This window comes from Neofelis nebulosa, chromosome 5, assembly GCF_028018385.1.
Source record: "Neofelis nebulosa isolate mNeoNeb1 chromosome 5, mNeoNeb1.pri, whole genome shotgun sequence".
Lineage (NCBI taxonomy): Eukaryota > Metazoa > Chordata > Mammalia > Carnivora > Felidae > Neofelis > Neofelis nebulosa.
The window spans coordinates 75,326,804-75,347,365 of record NC_080786.1 but is presented as its reverse complement, the minus strand read 5'-3'; the positions used below and the strand labels follow the sequence as shown (position 1 = coordinate 75,347,365).

Here is a 20,562-nt window from a genome sequence, read left to right as displayed (position 1 = left end):
TCTTTGTGTTTTGCCAGGTGTTGGGGATCTTGAATGTTAAAAAACTGTAGTTCATGTTTAAGAGTGCTCAACTAGATGAAAATGCTTCCTCCCACCTGTTATCCAGAAACCAGCTAAGCATAGGGATCTCTCATGTCAGAGAGTCATGGATGTTAGGCACAGTCATTGGATGCCTGCCCCCCTAACAGGGCCTCCCTTGGCCTGCTATGGCCAAGGGCCTACCTTTGTGCTACAAGGCACGTCTGTGTTTCCTATTTTTAAAAAATGCTAAATAGCCTGAAATTTCTGCCGAATTATACTTAATTAATATAGCTAGTGGAAAAAAATCTCTGCTGGGATAGCTGAAATCATTGAGGATCAAAATGGAAATGGTCCTGCTTATCTTGGAACTTTTCCTGAAGGGTAAGGCTGTTGTCACATCTGCTTCCCTTTAGATGTTAGTGAGTATGGCTCAGCCAGGGAGGCTTTGAGCCTAGTCTGGCACCATGGAGTAGCTCTTCCCAAATGGATGTAGGTTCTTTTTCTGCTTGTTTCAAGAGGGAGGAATTGATTGATTTTAATGAGTCTAAAAAGGAAGGCTATCTCATTATCATAGACTTACTGAATTCAAGTACTTATTTCTTACTAGCAGGCAATGATGATTATAATAAACTTTAGAGATTTTGGAATTTAACATATTGCTGTTAACAAATGACAAAATAGTTTGTTTTGTAGCACCCTGCTAGTAGTGGCAAGGTCAGGCTTTGAACCCAGGCAGATTTGGCTCCAGAATTTGAGTTCCTGACCACTAGTTCTCAAGTGCTCCACACTTTTTAGGCTGTGGAGTATGGGAACCTCAGAGCAGGAAGCTTCACTGGGCCTCCTCAGCAAGATGTACAATCAAGAACTGAGGTGGCTGTTCTTTCCCAGATGTCATCTAGTCTCTGGTCTCTGCTTCTCTCTGGTGTCTGCAACGTTCTTCTGCTCATCACTGCAGACTGGCCCCCTATTTTTTTATCGGTGAGTATGAACCCAACATGGCCACCCAAACCATATCCCCTTCCTGATCTAGGGACAATCACTAACTGACTCTCAGTCTCTGGGTCTCTCTGTACAAATTCTTTCTCTAGAGGGCCCGATTGGACCAGCTCAGAGGAAAATTAGGCATTTCTGATCATGTCAACTGTGGGTTTAGAATTTGGTTTGGTCTTGGGATGGGGAGGAAGTCCGCAGAGAAGAGGTCTTTAAACTGTGCAGTCACCTATCAGAACAAGTGTAGTAACTTGGAAGGTGCAGGCTTTATGCTTTCAACCTTTAGAATCAGTAAGAGTGTGAATTATTTGGGCAGTTTTAAGAGCTGGCCCTGGTCAAAATAGAAACCATTCCCTGTGTGTGTGGTGTGCTGCTTCTTTCTTTGGGGTATACTCCAAGGCTCATTGACTATGTGGTCACTACGGTGCTTACACACCACAGCTATGTCAGGATACCAACTGGTCAATGAACAGATTTTTGGAGAGTGCTCATCATGAGCAAAGCTTTGTGCTAGATCTACAGACCATGAGCTGTTAGGGGGCTGAAGTTGTGAGCTTCAGCAATTCAAGAAAGCTGTATATTAGATGTATGATTTGAGCTGGGTTTGAAGAAAGGAGAGGATTTAGGTACGTGGAGAGGGGAAACCTTTCTCATTGGACAGAATAAGGGGAATGACCACTTTTGGCAACTGTGTTGGTCTTCCTGTGTTGGTTGTCCTGTTTATTCCATTCTCTGCTCAGACCTCCCTGGTTAGTGGACCTCTCCCAGACAACTAAGAAGCTTTAAGTGTTACCTTGAAAGAAGGAATGACCTCAAGCTAGAAGGCAGATCTATGTCTGGTGTCTCACTTTTTTTCCTTCTTCATTTAGATCCTTCTCTAGGAATTGTAGAGGCTAGAGGATATGGAAATAATATTAAGAGTGATGTTATCATAGCTACCATTTATTTTCTGTCTGTTCAATGTCACATATTGTACTTTATACAGTGTTGATTTAATTAAATTTAGTTACAAGTACAGTCCTTTTTTATGGAGGAGAAACTTGAGGCTTAAATAGATTAGGAAACTTGCCCAAGGTCATACTGAGTGGAATTAAAAGTCAAGTTTGGCTGGCTTCAAGGCCTGTGAGTTCTCATACTCGATTTAATTTCTCATTACAGAAGGGAATATAAACAAGTAAATGATAAATGTGTTATTAGTTTTAAAAATCTTTTGAAAAACCTAATGGAAGCTTAAAGCATTAGTCACCGGAGTGTAAGTATTTTACCAGCCACTTGAAGTGTTCATTTATTAATAGTCACTTTCTTGCAAAGAAAAACTGTCATTTAAAATGTGAGGATTTAGGGACACCTGGTTGGCTCAGTCGGTTGAGCATCTGACTCTTGATCTCAGCTCAGGTCATGATCCCAGGGTTGTGGGATTGAGCCCCACATCCAGCTTTGTGCTGACTGTGGAGCCTGCATAAGATCTCTCTCTCTCTCTCTCTGCCCCTGTCCCCTGTTTGTGCACTCTCTCTTCCTCTAAAATTAAAATAATAATAATAATAATAATAATAATAATAATAATAAATATGAGGATTTATTTTACAGTCTTTAAGCAAGCAAAAGTAATAAGCAAAAATAAATAAAGCACTGAGACAGGAATAGGTCTTTGTAAAGAAAGACATTTTTAGGAGTGCTGCCTACTAGCTCTTCCTAAACTAACCACCAGAGCTTTAGGGGAAAAAAAGCCTAATAAAGTTATAACCCTCAGTCACAATGGCATTTTTATTTTGTATAAAAAAGTCCCTGTGTTTAGAGGACTTTCCTATGAGGGAGATTCAAGCAGAAAGCAAACACAGGTGCACAAACTACAGGTGCCCCAAATGCTTGAGCATGTTGGTCTTACCTGGTCTAGAAGAGTTACTTCTGGATTTCTTTGTCCAGTTATCTAAGCCCAGATGACGGTCAGCTCAGGTTTTGGTTTGTGTGTCTTGTTTGTTTGTTTTTATCTGTTATCAGATCAACTTAAGTTCATTTTAGCCCCTTTCTCTTTCTCTACCCAAGGAGGCTAGAATTAATTCAGTCACTGAGGGGAAGTTTCTGCCAGTTTCTCTTTATTTAAGCCCCAGTTTGAGACTAACCACATTTACTGAGGCCTCCACTGCCGGGCACTAGGCCAGGTGCTGGGGACGGTGTGTGAAGGAGCAGCCATGACCCCTGTGAGGGTCAGAAGCCTGTCGCTTCCACTGCTGCAGCCCTGTTGCTGCTCCCCAGGTGTACTGGGGTCTGGGACGAATGAAAGATGTCCTCCTGGAGTTTATAGTTTAACAAGGGAGGCAGATATTCAGCTGTAAGCTCCAGTTTCTCTCTCTTCTCATTGGGCTTCTCTTGTGGCTTTCCAGCCTCTCTGCTTCTTTTTCTTCCACATTTGCTGCTTTGCTTTTGCATTTGGTTGATTTAGTTGTGGAACTCAATTCCCCCTCAATATTTCAAAAGTCATGTACACAGAAGATCAGAAGAATTTTCTGAAGATGGGAGAGGAGATGTTCATGGTCTAGACAGACACTTTGACATGGAGCTGTAGGCATCACTGTTTTTAAAATGTCCTCTTGCCACCCCAGCTCCTAGAGGTTTCACAGGTCCTTTGAGTCACCATTTCACTGGCTCCTTCCCTCCTCCATAGCTTCCTTCTCTTTTCTCTTTTTTGCTTCCTCAGTGGTGCGAAAGCTCTGGTGCAGAGCTAGAAAGATGACTAGACTAGACTAGACTAAACTAGACTAGAAAGATGGTCCTCCTGAGCTCCCTTACCCAAGCCCTCTACTTTTCATTCCATTTTGCTTCCACTGCAGTATCTATCCCTTCAGTAACCCAAAGAAGCTTTGCTTACAAAGGAAGAAAAACCCCTCAGGCCGTAAAGTAGTGCAGAGAAGAGAAGGAAAATTCCACTATTAAAATGTGATTTGCCCTTCAGGTGTGACATGAGCATTTTCTCCCTGAGCACCTGGGGAAAACCAAACCAGAATTTAAAGAGAAAGATAATGTTCATCATTTCCTATGGCTTTGTGGTATAGTCTAAAAAAGAAGCAGAATAAATGAGTGAAAATGAACATTATGTGGTTTTCGAAAGGGCTTTAAAACTGTTTATAAAAATAATACATAGTCTGTGTTTAAGGTTTAGAAGAGTCAATATTAAGATGTCAGTCCTCTCCAAATTGATCTATAAATTAAACACAACTCCAGTCCTAAGTCTATCAAGTTTGTTTTTGTAGAAATCAATCACAGATTCTAAAATTTACAATCAGCAAAAGGTGCTGTAGTAGGCAACGAGAATTATAATAGTCAAAATCTTTTGAAAAAGAACAAAGAGGAGGACTCACACTACCTAATTTCAAGATTTACTATCAAGCAAAGTAAGCAAGATGATGTGGTGTTGGTAAAAGGATAGAAAAAAGAATCAATGGAACAGAATAAACAACCCAGAAATAGTTCCACACAAATATGGTCAATTGATTTTAGACAAAAGCATGAAGGCAATTCAGTGGAATAAAGTGTAAAGGCAATTTCAACAAGAGGTGCTGGAACAGTTGCACATCCGTGTACAAAAAAATGAACCTTGACCTATACCTCACCCCATATACACAAATTAACTCAAAGTGGACCATGTATCTAAATGTAAAACCTAATGAGAAATCTGTTAGAAAACATAGGAGAAAGTCTTTGTGTTCTTGGTTGGACAGAGAGTTCTTAGGTTGACATCAAAAGTACAACTCATAAAAGAAAAATTTGATGAATTGGACTTCATCAAAATTAAAAGTATTTGCTCTGAGAAAAACACTGTTAAGAGAATGAAAACAAAACATTCAGGGAAAAAATTCTGTGAATCATATATCTGACAAAAGACTTCTATCCAGAATACGTAAAGAACTCTCAAACTCAACATTAAATGAAAACCAAACAACCCAACTTAAAAATGGATTAAAAAGTTGAATGGATACTTTCCCAAAGATGAAACACAGATGAAAATAAGCACATGAAAATATGCTCAACATCATGGAAGTTGCAAACTTATTACAGTAGTTAAAAAAATGGCAATACCAAGTCCCAGTGAGGATGAGAAGGGTCTGTATCTCCCACACAGTATGTTGGTGGGAATGGAAAATGGTAGGGCCACTTAGAAAACAGTTGGCAGTTTCTCAAAAAATTAAACATATACTTACTGTACAGTCCAGTAGTCCTACCCCAAGAGAAATGAAAACACGGTCATACAAGAATCTGTGTGTAAATGCTTATAGCAGCCTAATTCTAATCACTAAAAACTGGAAACAACCCAAATGTCTCTCCCCTGAGGAATGGATAAACAACTTGTGGCACATCTGTACAATGGAATCTTCAACAATGAAAAGAAATGAATTATTGATACACACAACAGCATGAATAAATCTGAAATACATATGCTAAAGAAAGACACCAGACTAAAAAGGTACAAACTAAATTATTTCATTTATATGGCATTTGGAAAAGGTAAATTAGGATGGGGTGGTCGCCCGGGGTTAAGGGTGGGGAGGAGGTGCCATGACTACAGGGGATGAGGCAACTATTCCCTATCCTGATTGTGGTGAAGGTTAAATGACTCCATGCATTTGTCAAAACTTAGAACTGTATGCTAACAAGAGTGGATTATACTGTATACCAGTTTAAGAATAAATTTTAAAAAGCATTACCAAACAGAAAAATACAGAAAACAGATACATGCTTGTTGCATAATATTTGGAAAAGACAGAAAAGTACAAAGAAGAAGGTCAACAATTCCATCTCCTAGTTACAGTCACAGTTACTCTTTGAGCATATGTTCTAGGTTTTTTCCTTTGGCATTTTCACATTCCTTTGGCAATTTGTATCATTTTACATGATATGATCTATCTCTCTTGATATATCTCATACATATTATTTATGTAATTATATAAATTCTATTCTGCTTTTTAAAGCTATACTACAAATTAAACTAAATTATATTACAAACAATTCCATATATTATAAAACATTTCCATAAATAACATTTTAATAATTTTATAATTTTTGACTACATGGTTATAACATAATTTATTTTTAAATATCGCCCTAGTGTTGGTCAGATAGGTTGTTTCCAGTTTGTCAGTGTTATTTTTTCAAAAATGCAAGAAGAATCTTTTTTTTTTTAAGTTTATGTATTTATTTTGAGATAGAGTGCAGTAGCAGGGGAGGAGAAGATAGAGAGGGAGAGAGAAAGAAACCCAAGCAGGCTCCACACTGTCAGCACGGGCCCACGTGGGTCTCCAACTCAGGAACCGGGAGATCATGACATGAGCCAAATTCAAGTGTCCAGTGCTTAACCGACTAAACCACCCAGGAGCCCCAAGGAACATCTTTGTTCAGAAATCTTTGCACACATTTCACACATTCCAGATTTTTTTTAAAGCATAGAGTTCTAGCAAATTTTATTATTGGATCAATAATAGTATGAGTATGAGTATTGAGTTTTAAAATACATTTTGGTCAAATTACCTTCTGGGAAATTTATACTATTTTAGTGATGCATCAACAGAGTGTGGGGTTCTTGATTTTACTAGATCTCTTTATCAGCATTTGGAATCATCTGCTTCCTCATATGTCAAATGGGGTAATGAGAGAACTTCTCGTATAGGATTTTGAAGTAATGCATGTTAAGTGCATGGCACAATAGCTGCAATGTAATTGTTAGCCCTTTTTGGTGATATTATTATTATTATTATTATCATTATTATTTTAAATATATTTTCAATGTTTATTTGGAGAGAGAGAGAGAGAGAGTGGGAGAGTGGGGGAGGGGATGAGACAGGGAGACAATCCAAAGCAGGCTCCAGGCTCTGAGCTATCAGCACAGAGCCCGATGCGGGACTTGAACCCACAAACTGTGACATCATGACCTGAGCCAAAGTCAGATACTTAACCGACTGGGTCACCCAGGCACCCCTAGAAGAGCTAAAAAAGCACTTTTTTTTCCCTACCTATAATAGTAGTTTCTTGCTGGGGGGTTGGGAGAGGAGATGGGGAAAATATTCATCTACCATTGCTATTACTATTGAAATAATCAGCTTTTTTCTAAGAGTTACCTAGTACCCAGTTATTTCAGAATCTGTTGTTCAAAATAAAGAAAATGTAGCCCTTTATTGGATATTTGATCTTGGTGAAATGATAAAGGTCAGTGCATGGATTATAGGATTTGTAAGATCTGTACAGCTTGTTCATATAAGAGATTCAAATGTAATAAAGAAAATTTCCAAGATTTTACAGTCTACCCTCTCCCTAGAGTTCTGTAAACTGCAAAAAATATAATTAAGGTCATTGCTGCGTGTGTGCAATTGCATTTACACTGCCATTGTGGATTTATGTGGTTAACAAAGATAGCTCTTATGTTCGTGGGTGTTGTGATGCTAGCCAAGCATTCATGGCTATTCATAACTGAATGAATGGGTAAAAAAGTTAATGTAGTAGGAGAAAGAGCCTCCATATGGTGACTCAGGCACTTTCTATATTGTTGGTGGGAATATAAACTGGCACAACCATTTTGGAGGGAAATTTGGCTATATACAACAAACTGTTGCTTAAAAATTGCCTTGTTTGCTGCCCTGTAATTAGGACTTTCAGACTTGGTGTTTAATTGGAGTTAATATATTCACAATACCTAATGGTGGAGAAAAAAAAAAAAAGAGCTTTCATAAGTTTTAGCATCTCAAATTATATTACATTTCTTCCTCTTAATTTTTAGGTATTTTTCTTAAAGTACTTCACATGCAGTTAACACTAATAAAGAATTGGCACAGAGGATTACTAAACAGAGCAGCCTCTAATCTTAAGGGACTTTCTGCTATAACCAATTCAGGGAAACGTTTGGCAGTTTCTTACAAATTAAATATACACCTCTCCTTTGACTGAGCAATACCACTTATAGGTATTTAGCCAAGAGAAATGCAAATGTGTGTCTACACAAAGACCTTTACATGAATGTTCCAAGCAGCCCAAATTGGGATAAAACCTGAATGTCTATAAGCAGGAAAATGGACAAACTGTGACCATCCATAAGACGGGATACAGCTCAGCAATAAAAATAAATGAACTTCTGATACACACAACATGGGTGAATCTGAAAAGCATTATCCTGAGAGAACCTAGACACAAGAGTACACACTATATGGTTACATTATATGAAGTTTTTTAAAAGGCAGGACTAGTCTCTATTGAAAAATCACTTTGATGGTTGCCTAGCAGTTAGGAACAAGGGTTGGCTGGGAAGGGACATGAAGGTACTTTCTATAGATGGAAATGTTCTATATCTTGAAAGGAGTGTGGGTTACATGGATGTATCCATTTGTCAAAACTCATTCAAATGTACACTTCAGATTTGAGTATTTCAATAATACTCAATTTTACCTTCTCCCTAAAAAATAAATATTTATTATTTACTTATTTGGTTTAAATTTTACTTTTTAAATGTTTATTTATTTTGAGAGAGAGAGAGAGCGAGAGAGAGAGAGAGAGAGAGAGAGAGAGAGAGAGAGAGAGAGAGAGAATATGAGTGGGGGAGGGGCAGAGAGAGAGAGGGAGAGAGAGAATCCCAAGCAGGCTCCATGCTCAGTATAGAGCCCTCCTCAGGGCCCGGTCCCACAATCGTGAGATCGTGACCTGAGTGAAAATCAAGAGTTGGATGCTCAAACTACTAAGCCACCGAGGTGCTCCTATTTATTTTTTATGAAAAGTGTTTCCAGTTTCTCCTTGGCTAATTGCAAGTGTTACTCAAATTTTATCTTGAGATATACAAATAAAAATTAGAAGTTTATATATAAATTTACTTATCACTTTTTGGATATTTCATATTGTGCCCTTTCCTTAAATCTTGGAGCATAACATTACTAAACAAAAACATTAAGCATGAAGAACCAAGATAAATACATTATGAAAAATCAGGCTCTTTCTGAGTGTACCACACTTGGCATAGCACAGTTCTGAAAGGTGAGCTTGCTTTTCTCCAAGTGGTAGTAAGGGTGGGAGGTCTTTTTTTTTTTAATTTTTTTTTTCAACATTTTTAATTTATTTTTGGGACAGAGAGAGACAGAGCATGAACGGGGGAGGGGCAGAGAGAGAGGGAGACACAGAATCGGAAACAGGCTCCAGGCTCCGAGCCATCAGCCCAGAGCCTGACGCGGGGCTCGAACTCACGGACCGCGAGATCGTGACCTGGCTGAAGTCGGACGCTTAACCGACCCAGGCGCCCCGGGTGGGAGGTCTTAGTCAGATCATGACAGACAAAAAGCATCCTTCATTTTAGAATCATGATATTGTACTTGCACCTGATCTTTAGAAGTGGTTCAGGACACACTCTACATTCCTTCAGGACTTGAACACTGATCATTTCCTGTACCAACCCATGTTGCCTGTCTAGATAGTGACGTCTACTGGCTGTAGTTTTAAGTCTCTGTATTTTATTCCTCTGAAGTTTAGACAGGTTGGAAAAGAGGGAGGGAGGATTGTGGCCTGGAATAATACACCAGTGGCCTGATGTATGTCTCATATTGTGATTCCTTTAAAAAAGAAAAAAAAGGGGGCGCCTGGGTGGCACAGTCGGTTAAGCGTCCGACTTCAACCAGGTCACGATCTCGCGGTCCGTGGGTTCGAGCCCCGCGTCGGGCTCTGGGCTGATGGCTCGGAGCCTGGAGCCTGTTTCGGATTCTGTGTCTCCCTCTCTCTCTGCCCCTCCCCCGTTCATGCTCTGTCTCTCTCTGTCCCAAAAATAAATAAAAAACGTTGAAAAAAAAATTAAAAAAAAAAAAAAAAAGAAAAAAAGAAAAAAAAGATTCTGATTCTCATTGACTCTAGGATTTCCCTCTCTACCCCACCTCCTCATCCTCCAGTTTCCCTTTGTCTCCAAATGAGTAAATCCAGTAACTATTGGGCCTGTAATCCTGTGAGCACTCACCAATCCAAAGGATAAACTCTTAGCAATGAAATGACCTTGAATGAACTTCAGTGAGATTAGCTCAGAGAAGGGATTAAACACATTTATGTGAGTACAGTGCTGAGAGGAACCAAGAGAAAGCAAAGTGGCACGGTGTCCTGGGATCCAATGGCCTCCTGGTGCAGGAAGTGTGGGCAGCAAGACCCCAGATACTTGCCTTACACCTCTGTGCGGATCACAGAGGCAGAGATGAGGGCTTACCACCATTTCCTGGGAAGTTGCATCAGGCTAGAATATATGGCAAAACAAGGTACTGTGAGAGCAATGATGCCTTTCTTTTATTTTTGTTTTGGTATTCATCCTCATTCTCGGTGGAATAATGGTTTAACTAACAAATTTTACATTGAAAACATTTACTTGCAATACTATCTCAAGTTTGCTAAAAGGACTTTTTAAAATGCATTAATCAGCCATTAACAATATTGTAGATGGCTATTTATCAAAAAATTCATGTTGAAGAGAGATGACCAAATAGTCTGAAAAAAATCAGGTTGTAATATGCAATGTGTAAGTATGAATCTATTTTAAAAGCATGTATGTCTAGGTATACATATATGAGATACTTATTTAATTTGGGGTGAAGGAGTGATAAGGAGTTTTATTTTTCTTGCTTTGGTTTAGTTGTATTTTTTATTTTATTTCAGATTATATTTATATTTATTTTATATATTTATATATAAATATATATAATATTTTATTTCAGATTATATATACATGTATGTGTGTGTGTGTGTGTGTGTGTATATATATATATATATATGAAGCAATGGAAACAATTACCGAGCTTCATCTTCTGGATAAGAATGCCAAGTTAGTTTCTCTTCATAAAAAGCAATTACAATTTGAGGACACTTCATATTTGCCTCTTTTGCCAGCACCGAGTGGGCGTCATCTAAATCTTTCCGTTTCATGAGGAACATTAATTCTGCACTGCTGTATGTGGCACCAATTATTCGTTCAGGATCAAGACCTCTGGTAAAGGCTCTGCGTTTCTCAGCACCATCTCTTTTCTCCTTTGACTTGCTATCATCAGATTCACTGTCAGATAAAGATTTTCTTTTTGTGCCATCTTTTTCTTTACCAGCTTTTCGAGAATTAAGAAATGCTTCAGGGGCGCCAGGTGGCTCAGTCGGTTGAGTGTCAGACTTTGGCTCAGGTCATGATCTCTGGGTTCGTGGGTTTGAGCCCTGCATCAGGCTCTGCGCTGATAGCTGGGAGCCTGGAGCCTGCTTCGCATTGTGTGTGTGTGTCTCTCTCTGCCCCTCCCCCACTCATTCTCTGTCTCTCTCAAAAATAAACAACAACAGAAAAGAAATGCTTCAAGTAACTCTGGACAATCTAAATTTTCTTCAGGTTCCCAAGTATTGTCAGTATCTGTAAATCCCTTCCACTGCAGGAAATGCCCCGCCTTCCCATTCATTACAGGTCTGTACTTTTTCCACCAGATTCTTCAGGCTCTGCCTCTTCTACTTTTTTACTCTTTCCCTTCTGTTTCATTCCCTTTTTTTGCATTGTGGTTTTACTGGAGGTCTTTTTTTTTTTTTTTTTTTTTCAGACTTGAAGGGCTATTATTCACCGCCTCCGAGCTGCTCCGGGTCCCGGGTCTGCTGCGTCCCCAGCCCTGACTCCTCAAGCCCCAGCCACATCCGAGGGGGAGGAGGGCCGGGCAGCCGCTGGCGGGGGAGGGGTGGCACCGCCCGCTCCAGGCGGCTGCGAGGAACCGTATTTTTTACTTTGAAAGATAACAAACATATGTTGCTTTTGTAAAATGAAAATATGAATCCAGGTAATGAAACTCATGGTACTGAAGAAAAGTGTCTGAAAAAAAAATATTAAATCCGAAATGCTAAGATTTCACTGAAAACATATGAACTAATAACAGACTGGTGGTTTAAGAGTAGAAAAAAGAAAAAAAAACACTTCCCTTCAGTGGGCTGGGTGAGAAGGAACAGCGTTTCTAAGTATAAGTATGCCTTACATGTATTTGGAAGCCAGTAAGACATTCTCTAAGAGCTGAAGCAACTACTTGTTTCTAAGACTGCTTCTTTTATGGATGGGCTTTTTTTTTTTTTTTTTATAGTTACACCCCCCCCTTTTTTTTTTTTGGCCGTGAAAATGTTTATAATACATTCATTCCCCTTGGATCACAGGCTAGGAAAAGTGATTAAACAACTGTCTTTGTCTCCCTCATTACTCTTTACTTATATTTGGAACCTATTTCTTCAAGAGAGGGGAATTACTGAATAGAGATCATCATTGTTGCAGGATACTTTCTGAATTCATGCTTATACTATATACCATACACTTATATAGGATATAATACATATACTGTGTTATGAAAGGCAAGGGGTACTATGTATTTGCTACTTAAGAACGAACAACTTGTTAATCAGATTTTGCTTTCCATTCTTAAAACACATAGGTACTTGCCTGTGCATGCACACAAGTCCCACAGGGCTTGAATTCAAGTGTAAATTATTGCCCTGAGTTTTTATTAAGGTTGAGTCATAAGGGCTTTACGGTTTTGTTAGCAGTGAGGAGAAGAAGTGACTTGAAAGAAGATTATGAAGAATTTCTGGATTCTAAACTCACAGCATTACATACACATTGTTGCTTTTCTTTTTGTATCCCCACTGTAAAAGGTTGTGAAATACTTGCCTATATGCTTTAGCTGTCAATTATTTTATTCTGTCTGTGATTCAAGATAGCAATGAAAATTTGAGTATCTTAATGTAAGTTTTGGGAGTGTCTAACTGGCCTTTCTGACCATTACTGCAGTCTTACATCAATTCATTGGCTGTATTTATTCCATGAATTATCTGTTTTTAGTTTGTGCTTGTTTCATGTGGCTGCTATAACAAGTAAGCACAGATTTAATGCCTAAAACAGCAGAAATTTATTATCTCATAGTTCTAGAGACCAGAAGTCCAAAATTAAGGTGTAGCTTTCTAGGGGCTATAGGGAAAATTTATTTTCTTGTCTCTTTCAGGCTCTGGTGGCTCCAGGCCTGTCTTGGCTTGTGACTGCTGGATTCCAATCTCATTTTTCATCTTTACCTGGTCTTCTCCTCTGTTTCCCTCTCTCTTTTGTTTTTTTTTAATTTTTTTTTCAACGTTTTTTATTTATTTTTGGGACAGAGAGAGACAGAGCATGAACGGGGGAGGGGCAGAGAGAGAGGGAGACACAGAATCGGAAACAGGCTCCAGGCTCCGAGCCATCAGCCCAGAGCCTGACGCGGGGCTCGAACTCACGGACCGCGAGATCGTGACCTGGCTGAAGTCGGACGCTTAACCGACTGCGCCACCCAGGCGCCCCTGTTTCCCTCTCTTATAAGAATGTATATGATTGCATTCTGGGCCCACCCGGATAATTCAAAATGGGCTCTTCCTCAAGAGCCTTAAGTTAATCACATCTGCAAAGACCCCTTTTCCACATAAGGTAACGTTCACAGGTACTGGGATTAGGACATGGCCATATCTCTTGGGAGGGGGGCACCAGCCAGCCCACTGTTGCTCTTTATGTTCTAGGAAGATAAGCCTTTTATTACCACATGTGCTGTGAATTTTCCAATTTGTTGCCATTTTTTTGAGTTTGTTCAAGGTGTGTTTGCCCTGCCAAAGTAGTTTTTAAATTAACTTTATCAGTCTTTTCTTATTGGTATTTCTGTCATACTTTGGTAAGCTGTTCTAATTCCATTATTGTAAAAATACCCTCCTATATTTTCTTCTAGTATTTTTATGGTTTAATTATTTAATTTGGGTGGGCTTCATATTGGAGTTTATAGTTTCATTATTTAATGTGACTGGAATTTATTCTTTTGGCAAGAAGTGAAATATGGATACACTTAAACATTTTGACAATAAGAAAATAACCTTACATAGCACTTACCATATACCAGGAATTTTTTAAAGCTCTCTAGCTATATTAACTACGTTCTTACAACAGTTATATCAGGTGGATGTATTATAATTTTCCCCATTTTCAGACCAAGAAATTAAGGCACAGGGAAGTCCAGCAACTTGCTTAAGATTAATCGACTGTAGGGGCGCCTGGGTGGCTCAGTTGGTTAAGCGGCTGACTTCGGCTCAGGTCATGATCTCGCGGTCTGTGAGTTCAAGCCCCGCGTCGGGCTCTGTGCTGACAGCTCAGAGCCTGGAGCCTGTTTCAGATTCTGTGTCTCCCTCTCTCTGACCCTCCCCCGTTCATGCTCTGTCTCTCTATGTCTCAAAAATAAATAAACGTTAAAAAAAAATTAAAAAAAGATTAATCGACTGTAAATGGCAGAGCCAAGATTTGAACTTAGGCATTGTGGTACCAGAGGTGATGCTCTTAGTCACTAAACTTGATGTCTTTTGGTGGCTAGTAGATTGACCTGACACTACATGTTCAATAATCTCTCCCTGTCCTCATGTGAAATGCCACTTTTATCATATTCTACATATTTATTTATATTTTGACCTAATTCTAATCTCTGTTTTGCTCCTGAGTCCTTCTGAACTCAAAACAAATTCTGTCAGACTTATTTCATAGTGAAAGAGGAAGGTCAACAAGGGGAGTTCATGAGCAGAAATTCAAAGCAAACCACCAATGCATGGCAATAACATGGGTGTTTGTGAGAAACCTATTGTGGCATCCTTGGGATCATATAGCTCAGAGGACTGAATGATAAATTTAATTAGCATCTATTGAATCTCTTATACACAAACTGTTTTCACATGTGATTTTAATTAGTTAAGTTAGAAAATGTATGTGAAACATGTAGCAAAGTGCCCAGTAGTTAAGTGTTCAATAAATGGTAGTATTAATCCTCACAACAGCCCTCCAATTTTTATTCATTCCCATTTTACAGAGGGAGACCCTGAAGATGGAGGGACTGGGTAGTGTCAGAGCTGGGATGCAAGTCCAGTTCTTTTAATTCTGCTTCCACACCTGAATGAATGAATGAATGAATGAATGAATGAATCGAGAGAGGAAGGAAGGAAATTTTGCCAGAGGTTCCAGAAGTTTTTCTTAAACAAAAATTAAATTGTTTATCCATCATATTGCTAAAATTTCTCAAATTCTACCATTTTTATTTCTTTGTATTAAGATTTTTTTTTTGTCTAGGAGCTTTAGAAGGAAAGTGGAGAAACGTTTGGAAGAATGCTATGTTAAATGATTATTACTCATATCAGGTCTTCTCACCTCCTATTGTACCATATTGTATTGTTTTGCCCAAGACACTGCTTCCAGACAGTAAACTTCCCTGAATCCAGGGATAGGAGCGGGTCAAGAACAAGAGGGTATAGGCATGAAGGAGCCCATCCTGGGCAATGGGGCAGGGCTTGAGGTGTGCTGGAAGGAGAACTAAGCAGGTTTTCAAACCAGGGTTGGCTTCTTTCCCAGGGTACAGACCTCACAGTCAGCACAGAAGGGAAAATTTACACCATCTGGGCCTCAGTTTCAAGAACACTTTCAACACATAGCGATGATTATTTTTATTGAATGATAAGAGAAGCAGACAGCGAACAACCCAAATAAATCCTTTTTTTTTTTCTCCTGACCTGCATTTTCAAAAGCATCAGGAAAGGACCAAGCAAGCATAGTCTAAGGCCTTGGAATCAGTGTTGTGCTTGCTTCTCTGTTGAATCAGCAGCATCAGGAGAGCTTGTTAGAAATGCTTGGCTCTAGGCCTACTAAATCAGAATCTGCGTTTTAAAGCCCATGTGATTTATATATTGATTATAATTTGAGAAGCACGGCTGAGGGTGGGGTATTGATTAAAATGCAGGTGGGGGTACTTGAAACCCAGTGGTGAAACAGAAGAGCCTTATGGGAAAAGGAGGGATTAAGTATTTTCACAGATTTTCTGAATTTCCTCCAGGGCCTTGATTGCTTTTTATTCAGAATACCCCAGGCAGCAGAGCCTGGTTCACCTCTCCTCTAGTTATGAAGGGCTACGGGGAAATGACATCTCCAGCTCTTGTTGCTAAGGAAACTCGTCACATAGAAACTTCCATCTCTGCAGTGCTTGTCTCCTACAAGGGTACGATGTGAAATGTCAGCAGAAATTAAGGAGCTTTAAAAAAATGTATCAATTTTGTGAGGGAAAGAAAAAGGAGTAAAGGGATTTGGATAAATATTAAAAAACAGAAATGCTATGCTTAGTAATATCTTATCAGTTTTCAAAGTAGTTTTAAACAGGCATTGCCGACAGAGACTGGGACAAGAGTACAAAAGGAGGCCCACATGCCACAGTTAAATAAAACATGTTTTATTTTCCCACCTACCTTATAAACATACTCTCATAAGAACAAAATTAAAATGTGTAGAAAGCTGTGGTTTTTATATGAGTAAAATTCAGAAAATAGCAAAGATGAAAAAAATTGAATTATTGTGTTTCTGAGTGTTGTGTTGATGGCCCTATGAAATTTGGATGGGTAATGAAGATATCTGTAATCTGTAAATCACTAATTAATCCATAAAATATATATTTTTTCTTGCCTTTATGTTAGGAAAAGCACTGTTGTTATAACTGAGATTTTCACATAATTTGAGCTCTGTTGACAGCAGTGATCTAAAATGTGATCTAAGTAGGGGGCGCCTGGGTGGGTCAGTCAGCTGAGCGTCCGACTTTGGCTCAGGTCATGATCTCACACTTGAGTTTGAGCCCCACTTTGGGCTCTGCGCTGGTAGCTCAGAGCCTGGAGCCTGCTTCAGATTCTGTGTCTCCCTCTCTTTCTGCCCCCCCCCCCCCCACTCTCTCTCAAAATAAGTTAAAAAATTAAAAAAAAAAAAGTGATCTAGGGGCGTCTGGGTGGCTTAGTTAAGCATCTGACCTCAGCTCAGGTCATGATCTCACAGTTTGTAGGTTTGAGCCCCATGTAGGGCTCTGTGCGCTGATAGCTCAGAGCCTGGAGCCTGCTTCAGATTCTGTGTATCCCTCTCTCTCTGCCCCTCCCCAACTAGCACTCTGTCTCTGTCTCTCAAAAAATAAAATTAAAAAAACGGTAAAAACAAACAAATAAATAAATAATAAAAAAGAACTCTTTAAAAAAGTGATCTAAGTAAAATGTTGTAATTGGATTCAAGGAATTCACATTTTGAATATATGTATTTGCATCATGAAATAGAAAGAAGAAAGAGGGTTGGGGGCCCCTGGGTGGCTCAGTCAGTTAAGCACCCAACTTCGGCTCAGGTCATGATCTCACAGTTCATGAGTTCCAACCCTGCGTGGGGGCTCCGTGCTGACAGCTCAGAGCCTGGAGCCTGCTTCAGATTCTGTGTCTCCCTCTCTCTCTGCTCCTCCCCCACTTATGCTCTGTCTCTCAAAAATAAATAAAAACGTCAAAAAAAATTAAAAAAGAAGGGAGAAAGAAGGTTGATGATTGGTAGGACTGGGCAGATATTTCATTATATACGAATCTACAACATTCACACCATGTGAGAGGGAGGATTTGACATGTTCATTAATTTGTCTTTTCTCTTACCTAAGCACTTCCGCTGCTCCAGTCCTCCCAGCGCTCGGAAGCAGTGTCTGTCCCTGATACGAGCAGTGGTACAACCCACAAACCGTCATAGCATTGGATGCAGACGTCCTTTCTTTTAAGGATATAGATCAAGAGATGTGGAGAAGGATTTCCCTGGGTCTCCAGTAGTGTTAAAAGTGTAGGTGTGTGGGGCTGCCCTGCCAGCCCTGAGCACTGGATCACGAGTGACAGAGCCACCCATGTGGTCTTTAACACATGTATTTATGAGAGGGAGGGCTGTGGAATGTGGAGCTCCCAACAGTGTGGGGTCTGGGGCAGGGGTCACAAGGAAGCTTTTGGGGTGATGGAAATGTTCCATATCTTGATCTGTTTGATGGTTACGTGAGTGTATATATTTATCAGAATACATGAAACTGTACACTGAGGATCTGTGCGTTGTGCTGCATGTAAATTGTACTTCAATAAAGTCCTATTAGCATAAAAAATAAAGGCTACCAGAACATATTTTTCTGTATGTAAGCTAAGTGGGTAAGAACAATATGATTCCGTTACTCTAACACAACTATTTCAAGTATTCTTTTCTCATATGCTCACACACATGTGCACAAATACACCACATACTTTCTTCTTCTTTTTTTAACTTGTCTGCAGTCTCACCTCACATATAGTTTTTATGTCCTTGATATTATATTTTAAATCTTTTTCTGTGGAGATGGTCTTCATAATTATATAATGAATGCTTTCATCTCTTTACTCTTATAAATAGTATTTCCAGTCTACCTTTTTTATGTATAACATTTTCATTTTACTATTTTCTTGGCCTAAATTTCCAGATATTAGATGAATGAATAAAAGATTTTGAAGATTTTAATGACTGTGTATTGAAACTCTGTATTGCAATGGTTAAGATGTTGGGCTTTGGAGTTCAGAATGAGATGGGTTCAAATTCTGGCTCTGCTTGACCTTGGATGAGCTTGGATGACCTTGATTGACCTTGGATGAGCAAATCTAGTTCAATATCACCCTTAGCATTGTTTTGAGGATTAAATGAGATGCTGCATATAAAGGGTTTGGTATGTAACTACACAATAATCACTGGATAAAATATTGTGAAACCACTTTCTAAAAGGGATCTACCAGCTTCACACTCCAAGGTCATGTACATGTATTAGTTTTCCAACAAAACCCCAGGACTGGGTGTTAGAGTCTCAGTTATTTTATGGATGAATGAGGTATTCCATTATTGTTTTAATTGCATTATTTGACTGGTAGGAAATTGGACATTTTTCAGTGTTCTTGCTATTAAAATTCTAGATTTCTCCTTTAAAAAAATCTTCCATCTGCTTTTCACATGCCTTTTATTCATTGCTAATTTATGGACAAGACTTCAATACTAAGTCTTATGATTTGTGCTAACCATTGCTCTCATACAGGGCCCAGTAAAAGAAGGAAAATGGGTTTGTGTTATTTCTGACCTGGCCAATAAGAGAAGTGAAATGCGTGACCCCATGGGATGGCCCTTCCTACCAGCCTGGCAACTGATTTCTTAGAGCTGTTGGTCTACAAGTGTTTTCCTGGCAGTCAAGTCTGGTCTAGTTGTGGGGGTGAGAGGGCGGGGTGGGTGGGAGGAGGTTCATTTTAGTGAAAAGGTGCATTCCTTTACTGTCATTATCCGACCGATTAAATGAGTTAATCTGTGAGGTGCATTGTCAGGGCCAGCTCACAGCTGGTGTTCATTAGTGTTACTAGCAGAGAAGTGTGTGCTGCACAGAGACTGAGACTGGGGATCCTGGACCCATTCCTAGTCCACCTAAGTGGCAGACTCTTCCATTTTTTTCTGTTCACCAGATTCTCTTGGCAAAGTAGAAATGTGGCAAGGTCCGTCAAAATTGGGGCTGCCTTCCCTCTTCGGTCCAGACCACACTTTGTTCCCCTAACTTACTTATTTAGCAATCTGGTTCTTTTTCTCTTCAGACCATACTTTTAAATCCCAGTGTGACTGAACTTTCAGAACAGCCGGAGTGGGAGTCTGAGGGTTTTACTCCCTTTATTCCTGATCAGTTGCAAACTCAGACTGCATAAAGCCGTTATCAGCAGTTCCCTGCCCTCTGCCGTGAGGATGGGTGCAATCAGTAGGAACGGTCCTGCCCCAGAGCCTGCATTGCTCTCTCAGACTGGGCAGTGGACGACACAGGGGTGTTGCTTACTGCCTTCCTAAGCTGAGTTTCCATGGGATGTACTAGGCTGTTATTCCACCACCTAGGAGGCTGTTTGTGCAACTTTGATGCCTTCTGCATCTCTGGAACTGTGGGTCCTGGGTAGCATACAATCTCACGCCTGTATACTTATCAGGGATAGAAAAGGGACAAGTTTTTCCCTGATCTATTTGTAACTTTGTGCAGGATAGAAATTGTGTTGATGTTGAATGATCACCTCCCCTTGCCTTATGAGGGTTGAAAGAGATAAGCTTCTGCCTAATCCAGGTACATCAAAAATAGCAAGCAGCAAACAGGAAGCCTCCACGCAGGACCAAGGGGCCAGGCAAAGTGCATCAGGGACCACCACTTCGGTGGGTTATCACTACTCAGGCTCAACTATTTCTAGAGAAGGAAAAGCCATTTCACAACAGAGGACACTGAGACTCAGAGTGTTCTTGCTCTGGCAGCCTAGCTAGAAGTTGGCAGAAACGGCCCTTCCCATGTGGGGGAAGGGCTGTCTGGGTTCTTTCCCACTGCAGAGGAAGGTGTTCCTTTAGACTAAAGAGCTTCCCAACCCCATCTATGGAGCAGTGGAGAGCAAGGCCCTCCAGCAGCAGGCCTGGTTTTTTATGTCTCTTTGGGGCTGAACCAACCTTGCCCCTATTCCAACAGGCCCATAGATGTCAGGCATCACTAAAAGCTGGGTGTGTCTGAGGTCATCTCCATGCTCTGGGTCAGCCCTGAGTCTGAGAAACTCACATGATCTGTTGCAGCCAGCCAGATGGGGTCATGAACCTACTTTGCTGGGAAATCTTCAAGGATAACCCTATCTCTCCCTGGCTGGGGGCCAAGCTCTTTCAGCAAAGGCAAACCAGCT

The 20,562-nt window shown here is 39.9% G+C and overlaps 2 protein-coding genes across 4 annotated transcripts in view; one reads left to right on the top strand and one right to left on the bottom strand.

Moving 5' to 3' along the window:
• MCF2L2 (MCF.2 cell line derived transforming sequence-like 2) overlaps nt 1-20,562 on the top strand; it is a 293,647-nt gene that overhangs the window by 14,099 nt on the left and 258,986 nt on the right. The gene's annotated exons all lie outside the window — the stretch shown is intronic.
• On the bottom strand, nt 10,782-19,784 carry LOC131513014 (chromobox protein homolog 3-like). Its single transcript, XM_058732358.1, has 2 exons — nt 19,695-19,784; nt 10,782-11,163 (listed from the first exon to the last, which is right to left on the bottom strand). The coding sequence occupies exons 1-2, from the start codon at nt 19,782-19,784 to the stop codon at nt 10,795-10,797; spliced, it is 459 nt and encodes a 152-aa protein (XP_058588341.1). The 3' UTR covers nt 10,782-10,794.

Coding starts and splice junctions, on each gene's coding strand:
- LOC131513014 (XM_058732358.1), bottom strand. CDS start 19,784: ATGCAGAAGGCATCAAAGTTGCACAAACAGCCTCCTAGGTGGTGGAAT. Junction 11,164..19,694: donor AAACTCAGCTTAGGAAGGCA/GTAAGCAACACC, acceptor CCTGAGCCAAAG/TCTGACACTCAACCGACTGA.